The sequence below is a fragment of the Lepisosteus platostomus genome, chromosome 13, assembly GCF_059453375.1.
Source record: "Lepisosteus platostomus isolate fLepPlt1 chromosome 13, fLepPlt1.hap1, whole genome shotgun sequence".
Taxonomy (NCBI): domain Eukaryota; kingdom Metazoa; phylum Chordata; class Actinopteri; order Semionotiformes; family Lepisosteidae; genus Lepisosteus; species Lepisosteus platostomus.
In genome coordinates this window covers 20,894,040-20,909,606 of record NC_142623.1, presented here as the reverse complement: position 1 = coordinate 20,909,606, position 15,567 = coordinate 20,894,040, and the positions used below count along the sequence as shown (strand labels likewise).

General features: G+C 35.8%; 1 protein-coding gene across 1 annotated transcript in view; it reads right to left on the bottom strand.

Annotated features, from left to right (window-relative positions):
• Positions 1-10,305: 10,305 nt before the first annotated feature.
• Positions 10,306-15,567, bottom strand: part of LOC148650214 (complement C3-like) — an 81,260-nt gene continuing 75,998 nt past the window's right edge. The window contains exons 39-41 of the mRNA XM_088603785.1: positions 13,035-13,112; positions 12,335-12,470; positions 10,306-10,718 (exon numbers count right to left, since the gene is read on the bottom strand). Of these exons, the coding sequence (XP_088459911.1) occupies positions 10,577-10,718; positions 12,335-12,470; positions 13,035-13,112 (356 nt within the window). The 3' untranslated portion in view covers positions 10,306-10,576. The remainder of the gene's footprint in view (positions 10,719-12,334; positions 12,471-13,034; positions 13,113-15,567) is intronic.

The following is a 15,567-nucleotide window of genomic DNA, read 5'->3' as shown; positions in this document are numbered from 1 at the left end:
GAACACCAGGGTGATGGTCGAACCGGTGTCGACGAGGGCCTGGCACGGTCTGCCCTCGGTGAGGCAGGGAAGGAATAAGCCAACTCTTCCCACAGCAGGCAGGGTGAAGCGCTCCTTGCTTAGAATAGCAATATTATGGACAATCAATTGACAATAAATATAGAAAAGCACATATTAAATTAGGGAAATTTGGTTTCAAAAGTCCTCATATGAACGATGCCTATACTGTTTTCCTCTACAGTATGCTAATCTATTGTAGTGCATTCGCCCCCCTCTTAGGCTGCGCAAACGATCTTTTAGATTTTTATAGAGAAATAGAGGCTGTACAGTATGCGTTACAATATAAACATTTTCTGTCAACCTTTAAATCAACAATTGATTTAAAGACGATCTGCCAAAGCGCAATGAAACCTATTACTCAATTCTTATGGATTCCCGGTCCCGCCAGGGATTAAAAAATAACATGGAATCACGTATCTAAAGAAATAACAGTATACAGTAACTATGTTCATGCACAAACAGTAGCATGTTACATTATTAATTTGGGGGTCTCCTCTTGCCAGAAAGCACTAAATTGCATTTTGAGTGCAGTTTTGGACTTTTTTTTTAAATTACAACCCATAAATAAGCTGATACTGTTTAGACTTTTTTTAAAAACTATTTCAGCAGCACAATGTGCTTTTTCACGAAAACTCCTAGAGTAACGAAATGACTTGCGTTGTACAGCTTTTCAGCTAAATACTGTATATTTATCGCTTAAGCCTGATAAGAGGTGCCCGATAAAAACCGGTAGAACAGCTCTGTTGGAAGTTTAGTGAAAAAGGAGGTTTCGTGAAAAAGCTACAGGAGTGCCAATTGTAATCGTTTTAATTTTTAATCGTTCAATGCAGATGGCTGGTGGCATGTTCCATAAGAGTACGGTAATTAAAAACCATTAATACTTTCATTGGAGTTTAAATAAAGTTGATGTTTTATCTAGGGGCTGCTCGCCTGCGCTTGAATAGCGACTTCTAAACTGTGAAAACATGTGTCTGTCTTTCCGTAGGGGGAAGGGAATCTGATCTGCATGGCCCTTTGGCTACAAAAGTAAAAAGAAGGCGCTTGCTCTCTCTCTCTCTCTCTTGATTATTACATCCAATAATCAAAAATGACACTTATATAAACAATTATATAAACATAATAACCATAATAACGACCAACCAACAAAAACAACCATATAAACATAATACCAACCAAAAACAGATAACAACCACAATACAAAATCAAATATGTCAAACCATTAAAGCAAAACCGTCCTCCAATTATCAACAAATCTCAATATCTTGTACGAATTATTCGTAATACAAACCAAAAATAGCCCGCAAACTCTCTCAAATTCCTTCAATTATCATAATCCCGCCCCTTATGCAAAACCAAACCCTCCTCCAATCCCAGTTTATCCTCTTTATCATAAACAAAATCCATCTCAATTTTCAACATAAAGCATTACACAAAATCAATACCTCAACACTCCATACTCAACAACGATAATTCACAAACAGCCAGAACATGTAACTTCACATTCCCAAATAGACCACATTTCCATAGCCCTGCCCCTTATGCAAAACCAAAATCCCTCCTCTGTTCTAGTCAATTAAGCTTACCCATCTTTCACTTCTTTTTCCTTACCTTCAACCTTATCACTCCCCCTTCACTCTCACCATCTGATTAAGAATGAATAAAAGCATTGTATTTTTGTCTGGGTGCTGACAAAGTAAGCACTCTCTCTCTCCGCTGGCGTTTGTAATAGTTTTTATTTTTAAATAAATTTTAGCAGTCATGTATTTTAAAATATCTTAAGATTTCTATATTTATGTCTTTATTTAGTGGTTTAATTAGTGACAAAGGCTAAACTTTCTTGGAAAAATGTATTTTATGTAAACCATGTTTGCTATTAATTCATTCAGGGCTAGAATATGTTCATTGTCTTCCAATGAAAGAAGGGTTCCTTTCGCCGAAGTCGGGAGACATTAGAAGCTTGCCACGCCCCGACTGTTACACCAACGCAGTAGCATGTTAATGCGATTTCATTTAGGAGCCTAGCTTTCGTAACTAGTAAGTACTGTACTAACTGGGTTTTGGAGGGGGGGAGGTGTCTTTCGCTGGAAAGCTGTGAAACCGGTTTAATTTGTCACAGCCAGCACTCCCGCAGAGAGGGGGGTTGTACTTGCAGTGCATCGGTATAGATGGAAAAGCCAGAGCCAACCACTACACCGCCCCTGTGTTATGCTCTTCGTTAATGTCTAAGCCAGAACACATAATTATATCTCATTTTGTATTTCTTTAAAAAAAAATCATTTGCCCAACCTAACAGTATTGTTGTTATTGTTTTTAACCTGTAAAGCGCTTTGAGGAGCCACCTTTAAAGGCGCCATATACAATAAAGTTCATTATTATCACTATTGTTCATTTGCTGGACAGAGAGGTGAAGATTATTACGCAGAAGACAAACATAGCAATTTACGTTGCATTATGCATTGTGCTGCTGTAATACAGTTTTAAATAATTAAAAGTCTAAACAGTATCAGCTTTATTTATGGGTTTTAAATAAAGGTGATTTAAACGCGATTTAATGTTTAAAATGTTTATATTGTAACGCATAGGTGACTATTCATTGTTATTAAAATGACTTAAATTCAATCATGTTGTGATATTTAGAAATATAAATTTGTTTGGTGCAAGTGAAGTTTTATTTAATCTCTGACCCAGGGAAACGTTTTATTTTTTCAAAGAAATGTTTGTTAAAAAAAAAGTCACGCAACGTGTGATGTGGGAGTCAGGAACCAGGAGTCAGGTCACACGAGGAGTGTTGAAAAAGCCCTACAAACATTATCAACAGACATCGTACAGCGTGTACTATTCTTGTGTTGCGGTACATGAATATAATTATATCGTTATTAATTTCTTTAGATACGCGATTCCATATTATATTCCCTTTTAATCAAATTCTAAAAGTATGCTTGTTGACTCCGGTATCTCTTTAGTTAAAGACTTCGATGCTTAAAATGTTTAGGGAGAAATGGAATACTGGTGTGTATTTTTTCTTTAAAGTACCGAGACCAGCCATATACTGTATGTTTATGTTCCAAAATTAATATAGTTTATGGCCTTCACACGCGTTACAGTATGCTCCTATTCTTTTTATGCTCAGCTACTAAGATTTCCCTTCAGTGGTAAAATTCCATATGAATATTCAATACTACAACGGGCACAGTAAAGACGTTTACTGTAAATCTTTCTACGACAGACCAACGGACCACGAGTGCCCCTGTCGGTCAACCAATCACGTACCGCGGTACCGCGCGTCATCTTGCGTCAGAATGCGCGACGCCGTAGCCAATTACCTCCGGTACGTGTCTGTACCGCACACTTTGAATGGCTGCATCTGTATATTCCCTTTTAATCAAATTCTAAAAGTATGCTTGTTGACTCCGGTATCACGTTAGTTAAAGACTTCGATGCTTAAAATGTTTAGGGAGAAATGGAATACTGGGGTGTATTTTTTCTTTAAAGTACCGAGACCAGCCATATACTGTATGTTTATGTTCCAAAATTAATATCGTTTATGGCCTTCACACACGTTACAGTATGCTCCTATTCTTTTTATGCTCAGGTACTAAGATTTCCCTTCAGTGGTAAAATTCCATATAAATATTCAATACTAAAACGGGCACAGTAAAGACATTTAAATCTTTCTACCAACACAAATGATACTAAGCTGAGTATAAAGCACTTGCTGAGAAACGTAATTGATGACCGATCGCCACACGAGTATGTAAGCTCCTTACTTGAACATGTAGATGGAATAATAGTAGACGTGACTTTTGATGCATTGCAAAAGAAACATTATACTTATTTTTACAGAAGCGAAAAAAGATCTATGTAAAACCAGCGCTGTGAAATACTTGCAATGTGAATAGAGCTTTCACTCTGTTTTACATTGCAGATTTCAGATGTATGTCTGAATTCTTACAAAAAGTGCTTTACATTATTCTTTCTACAACGCTTGATATAAAAATCAATGAGTCGAATGCTAATGTCCTTACATTTGTTAAAGAGATAGAGTTGTATGTCAAGAACATGAGTGACATTACTGCACTTCTGCTGTTTTCAGATCAGAAACGGAAGCCTGGCAGGGTCAGCAGTGTGTGTTCCAAAATACAACGTGTTTTGCATAGAATCTGTGGTAACACCATCCCTCTGATTTAACAGGCAATTTTTTTTGCTCTGTTAGATCGAATCGCCCAGTGCGGTTCTCATGGTTTTAGACATGGTGAGTGGAAGAGCATTATGAACGGTTTTTCAGATGCATCAAAGTTTCTGAGCAACGTTGGGGTGATAGTTACATGTACCGAACTAATTTTCCGCACCAACATTTAATTGGTGGTTGCAAATTGGAGTCTGTGTGTGAAAAGTTTAAAAGTGTTTATTGTGATGTTCTGTATTTGAAAACCTACTGATGAAATAAAGTGGTTCACATTTCACATGCTATCTGTCCTGCGAGTTCTTTCCATGTGACTTTATGTAGTCAGTATATGTGTGTGTGAGTGCTTACACACCCTTGATGTTTTTTTTTGAGACGTGCTGTCAGGGTCAACCACTCTGTCACCCGTCCGCGGCAGGTGCCGCTCACACACCGGGATCTCACGGCCCTTATCAGACTCCCCACGCCACCGTAACCCAATTCCCTAGGGTTATAATAGAGCGTGCTCAACCCCGCGGCAACCATGATCACCTTCCAACCCCCATCCCTAATACGTGCTTTAGCCACTTATTTATAAATCGAGGACATGCGGTGGCTGGGGCTTTTGGACCCTGAGGCTCAGGACCACTCGGTGGTGGAAGGCGGGACATCCGACCCTTAACGACACACCATTGGCTCGGGAGGGGGCGGGACATCCGACCATAACAATGCACCATTGGCTGAAAAGGGTGCGGGACATCCGCCCACCGTGGACCCCCCATTGGCTGAAAAAGGGGGTGTGGCACCCGCCAAAACGTTTGACGAAAAATGTCGCTTTATACTACTCTGGTATTGGTAGTTAAAAGAAAAAAATACACACCAGTATGGCATTTCTCCCTAAACATTTTAAGCATCAAAGTCTTACATGTGGTTATTTTGAAAACATTTTTACGTGCTCCTTCTGACCATATTACTGTACGTTTCTATACTTTGTGAAAAGTGATCATTTTAACCTTTTCTGCGAACATGCTCGTTATCGGATTAAACAAAAGCATACTTTTAGAATTGGATTAATAGGGAATATAATATGGATTTGCGTATCTAAAAAAATTAATAATGGTATAACTACATTCATGTACTGTTGCACAAACAGTAGTATAAGACTTTCCACTGATATGTGTTTGTCACATGACTGCCTTGGTAACATGATAGTTTAAGTGACTGATTTATAACTCTGAGGTTGGGTGTTCAATAAATAAATATTCAATACTAAGCAGATTAAAATGTGGACAGTAAAAATATTAAATGATTAAATCTTTCCACTACTGACCAATGCACCACGAGTGCCCCTGTCAGTCATTTTGGCCAGCCAATCACGTACCGCGGTACGTCACGGTGGTGCACGTGTAGTTGTCCGCAGTACGGGTTTGTACCGCAAACTTTGAATGGCTGCATCTGTATGACATTATAGAATATAAGAATGGGAATATGCCTGGTGCCACGGGGGGGAGAGGTGTCGCCCCCCTCAGTTCTGAGCAAAAGGATTTTTGAACACTTTCGCTTACTTAACTTGCGCCCTAAAAATAGTTTTACTTTGTCAATGGTCTGATGTGCAGGAGGGCTATCCATCCAGGAACGGCACATGTTGTTATTGGGTGTAACATTACGATCCTGTTTGCTCAGGTGGACCGATTCCTTGCAGTAGTTTATCCTTATACTTAAAATCGTTATATAACTAAGACTAGTTATAGCAGTCTGTGCTTTCTGTTGGTTTTACAACTATTTGTTCTTAACGATTCAGAACCTCGTTACCATCAATGTAGGTGCAAAAATGAACGTGTATGGTCTTTTGTCGCTCCAGGCAATAATTTTGAGAGTGCTGATGAATGTGAAACTGAACTTAATCTCAAATACCAGATTGCTCATTATTATATCCTATCATGAAACACTAATCGATGGCATAGTTGATTTCATTTAGGTAGCTGCAACTCACGGCTCCGTTTCAACCAAAACATCACTGCCCCCCTCAAAATTTCAGACACCCCCCGAGAGAGTTTTCTCCGGGCACCGACCCTGATGGGGGACAGGTGTCCAGTAATTGGTATCAACTTTTCTTAAGAAAATAAAAATAGAAAATCTATAGGCATTCAAACAAAATTTTAGTAGTTTTTTCAGGCAGGTGGCAAGACCCCATCTGCAAAGCACCTGTATGCAAAGCTTTGTAAATAAATTGCTGCGAAAATAATTTACTTCGTACACTATGTAGATTGCGGTCATACTCCTAGCTACAGCACACACGATATATAAAAAGCCTCGGCACTGTGTTAGATATGTTTTCTACGTTATATATGCGTTTATTAATGTTGTCGAAATTACAGTTGTAATTCAACATTGATTATACATCGCGGCAATGTATATATACGTATAGCCGTTTTTTTGCTGGGTATATACGTATATTGGACGTATACGTCTCACTGCCCACTGGGCTGTTTTCTCAATCACCTGCTAATTTGTTTTACACCACGGGAAGACTGGAGAATGTGATTTGACTGTATCTGTACAATTATGTGTTGTGTATAAAAAATTAAAGTGTTTAAGATGTTTAATTAAAAAGTTAAAAAAATAACCGCTTACACAAAGATTCTAAGATAATTACTAGGTAGAAAAATCACCCTTTTTTGTGGATTTCGTGTTTTTAACTAAACGTTTTTATGGGTTTTAAAACCATGCAATATCTATTTGAGGGACACATGTTATTGTTTTCTATTTTTGATTTTCTTAAAATTAAAAGAATCGGTTGCCCATCTGGCCACACAATATTATGTTACATTTTTATGTATTTGAGAGACTTCAGAAGGCTTCAAGTGATGCATAAAAAAATGCAGCATAATACCTTCTTGCGTTATGAAGTCACTTGCACCTGGGATCCGCTTTATTCAAACTAAAGTTTCTAAAAAAGCAACCAGGTACTAGATATTGTTTAAGTAAAAGCTGTGAAATTTTATACAAATCGTGATCTTTAAACCCGTAGGTTGCAGGCTCTGTGTCATTTGTTTACAAAGTTATTGACATCTGAACATTATGTCTCATAAATAGGTATTTTAATAAGCGAAGCTTATGAAAACCGAAGAAAAAAATGTCTCTGAAAAAAACACAAGAAGCTTGAAAATTATTATTATTAAATTAATGCTGTTAATAATGACCAGACATATTATTAGAGTTTCAGTGGTATTTTTAATACCACTTTGTTATTCTCAATTCTAATTACAATATATATGATTTTGTTTTAAGGCTTGAGGCGTCTGTTAAATTGCCCCACTGAATAAAGTGTTTTGAATTAAACTGGTTGAACAGTTGACAGTACTGACATTTGCTAATTCACATTTTTATTTCATTATTAATATAACTTAACATTGAATATGTTATAATACAGTGCCCTCCAGAATTATTGGCACCCTTGGTAAAGATGAACCTTTTTTGCTCATCTTTACCAAGGGTGCCAATAATTCTGGAGGGCACTGTATATATATATAAAAAAATGTTACTATAATGTACATAATACATCTTGTGTGAATGAGTCAAATTAAAAATAAAACGTGTTTACAAAGATAGTGGATTACAGTAATACTACCAGCTATATAAATACATATATTTATATCCTTAAATTAATATCATTATTAATTTCTTTAGATAAGCGATTCCATATTATATTCCCTATTTAGCGGATTCTAAAAAGTATGAGTTTTTTTACTGCAATAACGAGTGCAAGTATTCATAGAAAAGGTTAATCACTTAACTCACTTAACTTTGAATGTGTTGTGATATATAGAAATATTTCTGAATTTGATTAATAGGGAATATAATATGAAATAATTGTAAAATTCCACATTGATATGCAATATTAAGTGGATTTAAACATGCACAGTAAAGAGATTAAATGAAGCAACCAATGCACCATAAGTGCTGCCTGTCGGTCATGTTTGCCAGCCAATCACATACTGCGGTATAACGAGGTGAACAGTAGATAATTTTGCGTGGGGTTGTATCGTGCATTTTGAATGGCTGCATCTGTAGCAATGCCAACCAATTCATTGGTGGATTTAGCTCTTAAAGTGGACTTGTTAAGCCTGGTGTTCCTCATGGCTTAATACTGGGGCCCATACTTTTCAGCATTTACATGTTTCCACTTGGTCAGCTTTTAAGATCATATGGCCTCAATTATCATTTCTATGTTGATGATATGGATGGCTCAAAATTTCCTTCATCTAAATTATGACATGACTGAAGTCATGCTTATTGGCACCCCACATCAACTTTGTAAGCCAATGCAGTAATCCTGTCTGTGGATAGTACTGTACTTGAGCTTCAGTCAAAATTGAAAAACTGTGGGGGTGATATTTGATTCAGACTTGACATTTGACCCACATGTGCAACATATTGTGACAACATCATTCTTTCACCTCAGAAATATCTCCAGACTACGTCCTCTGTTAACTCTAACTGTTAGTGAAAATCTGATCAACACATTTGGCTTCTCCCGAATTGACTACTGTAACGATCTACTCAATGGGGTTTCTAAATCCACATTGAACAAACTCCAATATGTTCAAAATTCAGCTGCCAGAATCCTGGCCAGATCTAGTGCAAGTGATCACACTACTCTTATCCTGCACTTCTTGCTCTGGCTGTCAGGTTTCATGTGGACTCTGCATGGTTTTGCACCTCAGTACCTGTCTGAGCTACTATCATCCTACTCCCCATCTCGCAACCTACGGTCTTCTAATTCTGGTCTCCTATCTGTTCCCCAAACCCGTTTGCGCTCTATGGGGGACAGGGCCTTCTCCTGTTTTCCCTAAGGATATCAGACAGTCATCTTCCCTAAACTCTTTGAAACATAGACTCAGAACCTTCTTATTTACCAGGGCCTTTACTTAACTGGTTCTGTTATATACCCTTTTGCTCCTATCATGTTCAGTACCCCCATCTACTGTCTCATTTTGTATTTTCATTGTGTACATCTTGTGTAATTTTTTTTTGTTTCTGTAAAGTGCTTTGAGAAGCCACCTTTGAAGACACCGTATAAATAAAGTTGATAATAACAATGATGATGATATAATAATAATAATAATAATAATAATAATAATAATAATAATAATAATAATAATAATAATAATAATAATTCACAACTATACCACCCTATAATTGGGAAATTTGGCTTTTAATATTATTGTGTGCTATGTTTTAGATGAATAAGCAGGCTTTATTGTTACTCCCCAAGTAAACCAATATTTTTTAAATATTTGTTTAATTCACTCTGTCCGATGAGAGAAAATATATCTTTTGAGTTTGTTTGGACATCTGAGATATTAGATTAGATTACAGTAAATGTCAACAATCTCTGGAGTATCTAGTTGGATAATCAGAATCCAAGTGTGTAAAGACCAAACAAAATATAAGAAGCCATTTGACCTCAATCCGTATGTGTTGCTCATGTGAGGATGTGTTATTATTTAACACTTACAAATTGTGTTTATTCAAGGTGTTGTCCAGACTGACTTTAATATGTAATATAATATAAGTATTACCTATCCTGTACTTCTAGTTATTTTCTAATACCCCCTTTCCTAAAAATATTATGTTCTTGTTGAGCTACTGCTATAAGTGGTTATATGCTACTATCAGCATTTACAAATTAAATAATTTTACTTTCTATATGAATACAAGACTTCAAAGGTCCCTTCAAAGGTGTATCCTGACTTGCGGCCATTGCTTGCCAAGATATGGTTCAACTCCTTCACAACAGTGAATTGGATGAAATGCTTAGAAAATGGATAGATGATTAATACAGAAAAAAATCAAATCTTTGCCATTTTTTTAGAAGAGGAACACATGCAACAACAAAGGAGAAATTTATTATAAATAATTCTTATATCTCTGTACTATTGTGGCGGTGTAGTGTATAATTACTACATTTAATAAATAATTAGCAAAACTTCATTGATTTATATTTTACTTCATGCAACTGTTGTTTTTTCAGGAAAATGCACAGTGAATCAAATTGTTGACCCTAAAAGGCAATAACACCTTGTTGATAGCTTTATTGGTATTTATAGAAGCAATGGACATGCATGTGAAATGTGTCTTCATTGGTTAACATAAACTTCTAGAAAAATACCTGGTCATACATTCACAATGAAGTAAAATAGTATTACATTTTAACACAGAAATTATAAAACAAAGCAGCCAACCAAAAAGCCTGAAGTATCTAAAAGTTCTGAGAAGTATAGACATGTTTAAGGCAAAATGATGTTCATTCTTTCACACTATATGTTGAGTTAATGTTTTAACAGAATATTAATTAGGGCAACCAAAGTTCAGGAGTTCTGATGCAACTTCCTTAATCTGTTCGCATTTGGTTTGGAATATTAGGCTTTGACACTCCACATCTGTTGGCCACAACTCAATCCATGTTCCACTGCCAATGAAATACACAAACCTGTAATAGAGGAAAAAGGATAGAATTTAAATGTTCTGCCTGAATAGCAGGGCAAAATACACCAGGAATTCTACCACTTGTTTTTTCATAGAGAGTATTTGTCTAATTAGTTGATTTTTACAAAGTATAGTATAGATATAAATATTCATTATAAATTATTTAAACCTTGACTTATGTAAACTTGTGTATTGTAGACGTACTTACAATTGTGAAACCAATTGTAACCTTAGTTACCAAAACACGGGGGCTACATAGCATACTTTTAAATAATTCAAAGATTTACTAGAAAACTCAACAAAATGTAATGTGATGTAATGTGTAGTTTTTTTTTTCTTTTCAATATGATACACGGCAGATATCAGGGAGCATGATGTTAATTTGGGGGGCCTCACATAACAGACACACTCAACTTATGTACTTAAGTGGACTAACGTTTACAAATCAGGTCAACTTGCACAGTTACACACAGCACTAGCTTTCACTACTACCACATACTGCTGCAGGGTACCCACACATCTGCCCCCCTTTTCCAAGTCAGTAGCAGTGACAATCACCTCATCTTGTACCCCTTTAGTTTGTCTGGTCACGCTCTTTTCCCCAATTTGTTTACCAGTGTGCCGACACAAAAACCAACTGAGCCAGTTACTCTCTTTGACACTCACAGAAGTCACACAGACATCATGAGCAGTGAGCTCTGTTCTCTCTCACACACTCATAACAGACTGATTAAAACAATTTTCAATTACCAATCCTCTTCAGAACTGCTGCTGGAACCCCACCCGTTCCAGGTTCTAGCACGTTCATTCACCTCCCCCTGAGCCCCGGCTTCTCTGAAACTCACTGCAACATACCTGTATGCTAGAGTGTGTATAACTCTGCTGACCTCACTTCTTAACTTGTCTTAAACAGGGAAACTGGGATCTCACAGCTGATGCCAACCCCCTCATTATCTATGTGCATGCATAGGTGGTATATGCCCTACCACTGTTCTATTAAAATAAGCATTTTCTAAATTTGCAAACCAGTGGAGTTCTATTTTACAACCATCTGTTTGTTATACCTATAATTCTATGAACCTAGGTACTCTTTGTCACTCTGATTTCATATACACTAAGTGTTTTGCTCTAACTACTCCTGGGAGATTAGGCATGTATAGTTCCAAAGTTAGACCTGCTGTTTAATATTTCAGAAAAGGTCATAAATATACTAGAAAACTAGAAAATGACATTTAAAATTCTCACCATGTGAGCTAGAAAATGCCTCAGAATCTGTTAGTGATATATGTTAATAATTTAAGAACTGTTGTTGCGACTAAATAAAATAAAGGATAAAAAAGCTAATTTGTCATTGAGTGTTATTAAAATAACTGAGTTTTATGTACTCTCTAAAAACGTAATAATTTAATAAGTAAAATTGTATATCACAAATATGTAATATTAGAGAAAATTGATTATTAATTAAATCAGTAAACTGAAAAAAATGACACTTCTGCTCAGTAATCCTCTTCTGTTTCTCAGTAAACAGGTAATAAAGAAGTCTCAGTATGATGTTTCAAGATTTTTAGGTTTCATTAGGGATCTGCAGTTGCTTTAAAGTCTTATTTTCTAATAACACACCCTTCACTTGTGTTAATCAAGTCCACAGATTTCCCCATGATGAGATAACTTCTTTTCTTTTCAAATCCCAGGGTTTCTCTGCAAGTGGAATGAGCGACAAATGATCTCATCTTTTCCCTGACTCCAGTATCACTTCCTAGAAAATAAGAGGCACAAAGAAGTCAATGGGATTGGAGTGGAAAACGGAGAATTACAGTATACCATCTAAAAATATGCTTATCAACTTTATTTTAAACATGTTTGGGATATGATTTCCCATTTATAATCTATTTGACTTCAGTTTACCAGAAAACAAATGTAGCTCTGTGGATGCTGTGTGATTTTATTTGCTTTTATTTTTATTTCATGAAAATAAGTGTAATATGAAATAAGGCTGGAACAATTTGAAAACAACTAAACTAACGGCTATAGTGCCTTAAAAAATAGATGACAATTTATGTTAACAAAAATTAGAGGAGTTTTTATTCTATATTTTCATGCAATTTCATGTTGTGAATGATTTAATTACAGATTATTTTCAAATTTCACTTTTATTTCAGGCATACCTCATCCATGAACTGCAATAAACAAGGAAGATGAAATCATGCTAATAGGTATTATTTTTGCTATTACTTCTACTTATTTATTATTTATTATTTATTTACTTATTTTATTTTATTTTAATAAGTAAACTGAAGGATAAAAAATAAACTTGATTTACCTTCTTTGATCACATCCTCAATGAGCATTATGTATTTATCAGAGGACTGGACAAATTCAACAAGCTTGACTTTGTAAACTGCAAAAAGAGATAATTGGATTTAAAATTCAAATTTATATTGTAGATTAAAGGCATATTATAACACTTAGATTTACATCTTTACATCAGAGGCTCTCTGACAAGAGATATCGTAAAACTGTATCAAAGCTGAACAGTGTAATGATATATAGCACAGATAAACTCCATCAAGGCACAGCGTGTTTCTCATCAAAACCACAGGTGTAAGATCAGCATCATGCAAAGGAAGGTCCAGCGAGGAGAGATCTGTAGGGTGACTACCAGAACTATTCCTGATAGCATCTCAGCCAAGACTGTTGACTGTTGACTGTTGACAAACCAACAGCAAAGAGCAAGCTGCACCACGTTTGATCATGGACCATTCCACCAAACCCTGTATCACAAATGGGAAGTTTAAATCATCAAGGACATATTGCCAACAGATCTTTGAGTATTAACTTATTTATTCACATTATAGTTCTTGAGAGCTATTATTAATCAATATTATCAATATACAGATGCAGCCATTCAAAACAAGTAGGGTACGCTGGGGTATAACACGGTGGGCGTGTCGCATCAAAACGCGGTAAAAACGAGGTATAACGAGTCATAATCATTATACCTACCAAGTAGGTATATTTTATGAAAGCAAGATTGCTCAGTTGGACAAAAGTACACAGCCTACCACCTTTATCATAAATATTTTAATCATGCAGAAATGTTTTATGCATCAAAGTCTTTAACAAAGATATTACTAATAGTATTAATAATGAATGACCTTGGACAAGCTGTAAACTCAAAGTATTACCCTGGTCCACATTCTTTGTAATCTTCTTTGTAAACGAAAATACTTTATTTTTTTCATTGACAAAAAGTAACATCACAGCATTTAGTTGATCCGATCACGTATTCATTTCCAATCATACAAAGTCTTGAGAATCTCCGATTCACCATGACTTTCACATGCTCATAAACGATATTAATTTAGGAACATAAACATATTATGTAAACTGTACTGTAAATTGCTGGTCTTGGTAGTTTAAAGAAAAAATACACACCAGTATTCCATTTCTCCCTAAACATTTTTAGCATCAAAGTCTTACATGTGGTTATTTCAGAAACATTTTTACGTGCTCCTTCTGACCATATTAATATTATATACTTTGTGAAAAGTGATAGTCTTTTAACCTTTTCTGTGAATTTGCTCGTTATCGGCTTAAACAAACACATACTTTTGGAATTTGATTAACAAGGAATATAATATGGAATCGCATATCTAAACAAATTAATAACGATTTAATTATATTCATGTACTGTCTGGCGGAATAAACTGAACAGTTAGTTAATGCGACACGGAATTATTAAAAATTATCACCTCTTTTTATACTTGAGAACAAATGAGAACATTCCACTCAGTGGGCGATGCATTGTTATCTCAAACACCTGCTAATTCATTTTACACCACAAGAAGACAGGAGAATGTGATTGTACTGTGTCTGTACGGAATGTGTGTTTCAATCAATACAGTAATTTATTAAAATCACAAACGCATGTGTAATTAAATGCCTTTTTTGATTCACAATCTGACAATGAAAACCAGAATAAAGTTAGCTTGAAGTACAAAAACGATTTTGGCACGCCTGTAGCATTTTCACGAAACCTCCTCGAGTTGTGAAAACACATGTCCTTATCTTTGCAAGGGAATCAGTGTGAATTTTAGTACTAATTAAATGACTCCTTTCCACCCCCTCTACATTCTCAGGGTAGAATAGGCTAACCTTCTAATGAAAGACAGTCCATGCCCCCCCCCCCCATGGACAGGAAAAGTGCCCGCAGGCACTTAAACTTAATATGGTCAGTAACAGTAAACAGTAACATGGTTAGAAGGAGCATGTAAAAACGTTTCAAAAATAACCACATGTAAGACTTTGATGCTTAAAATGTTTAGGGAGAAAGTGGAATACTGGTGTGTGTTTTTTCTTTTAAATACCGATACCAGCAATATACAGTTTGTAATGTAGGGATTTCTATATTTAAGTCTTTATTTAGTGGTTACATTAGTGACAAAAGCTAACCGTTTAGCTTCAGTAATGCGTACATCGTATGGCATACATGTTTGTTTTTGGTTTTTGCTTGTTCACATATCTCCCCTTTTTATAAAACAACATGGTTGAAAACTGTTCCAGAGCCACTGTTGTTTCATCAGTGAAAAGTACATCATGAAATGCCTCTCCCTGTTCAATCCATTGGAAAAAAGAAAAGGAGCATAAAGCATCTGATGGTCGTAAATTATATTAATTTAGGAACAGCATCAGAAACATTTTTTTTAACTGCACTGCATCGGAGAGAACATCATAGCTCGTTTTTTTTTTTTACTCCCTGGCGGAAACGGGCTTCCAAAAGAATCAGTATAGCTTCTGGGAAATACATTTTTCCTGCAAATAAAGTTAAACTCGTTCAGAGCGCCCTACATTAC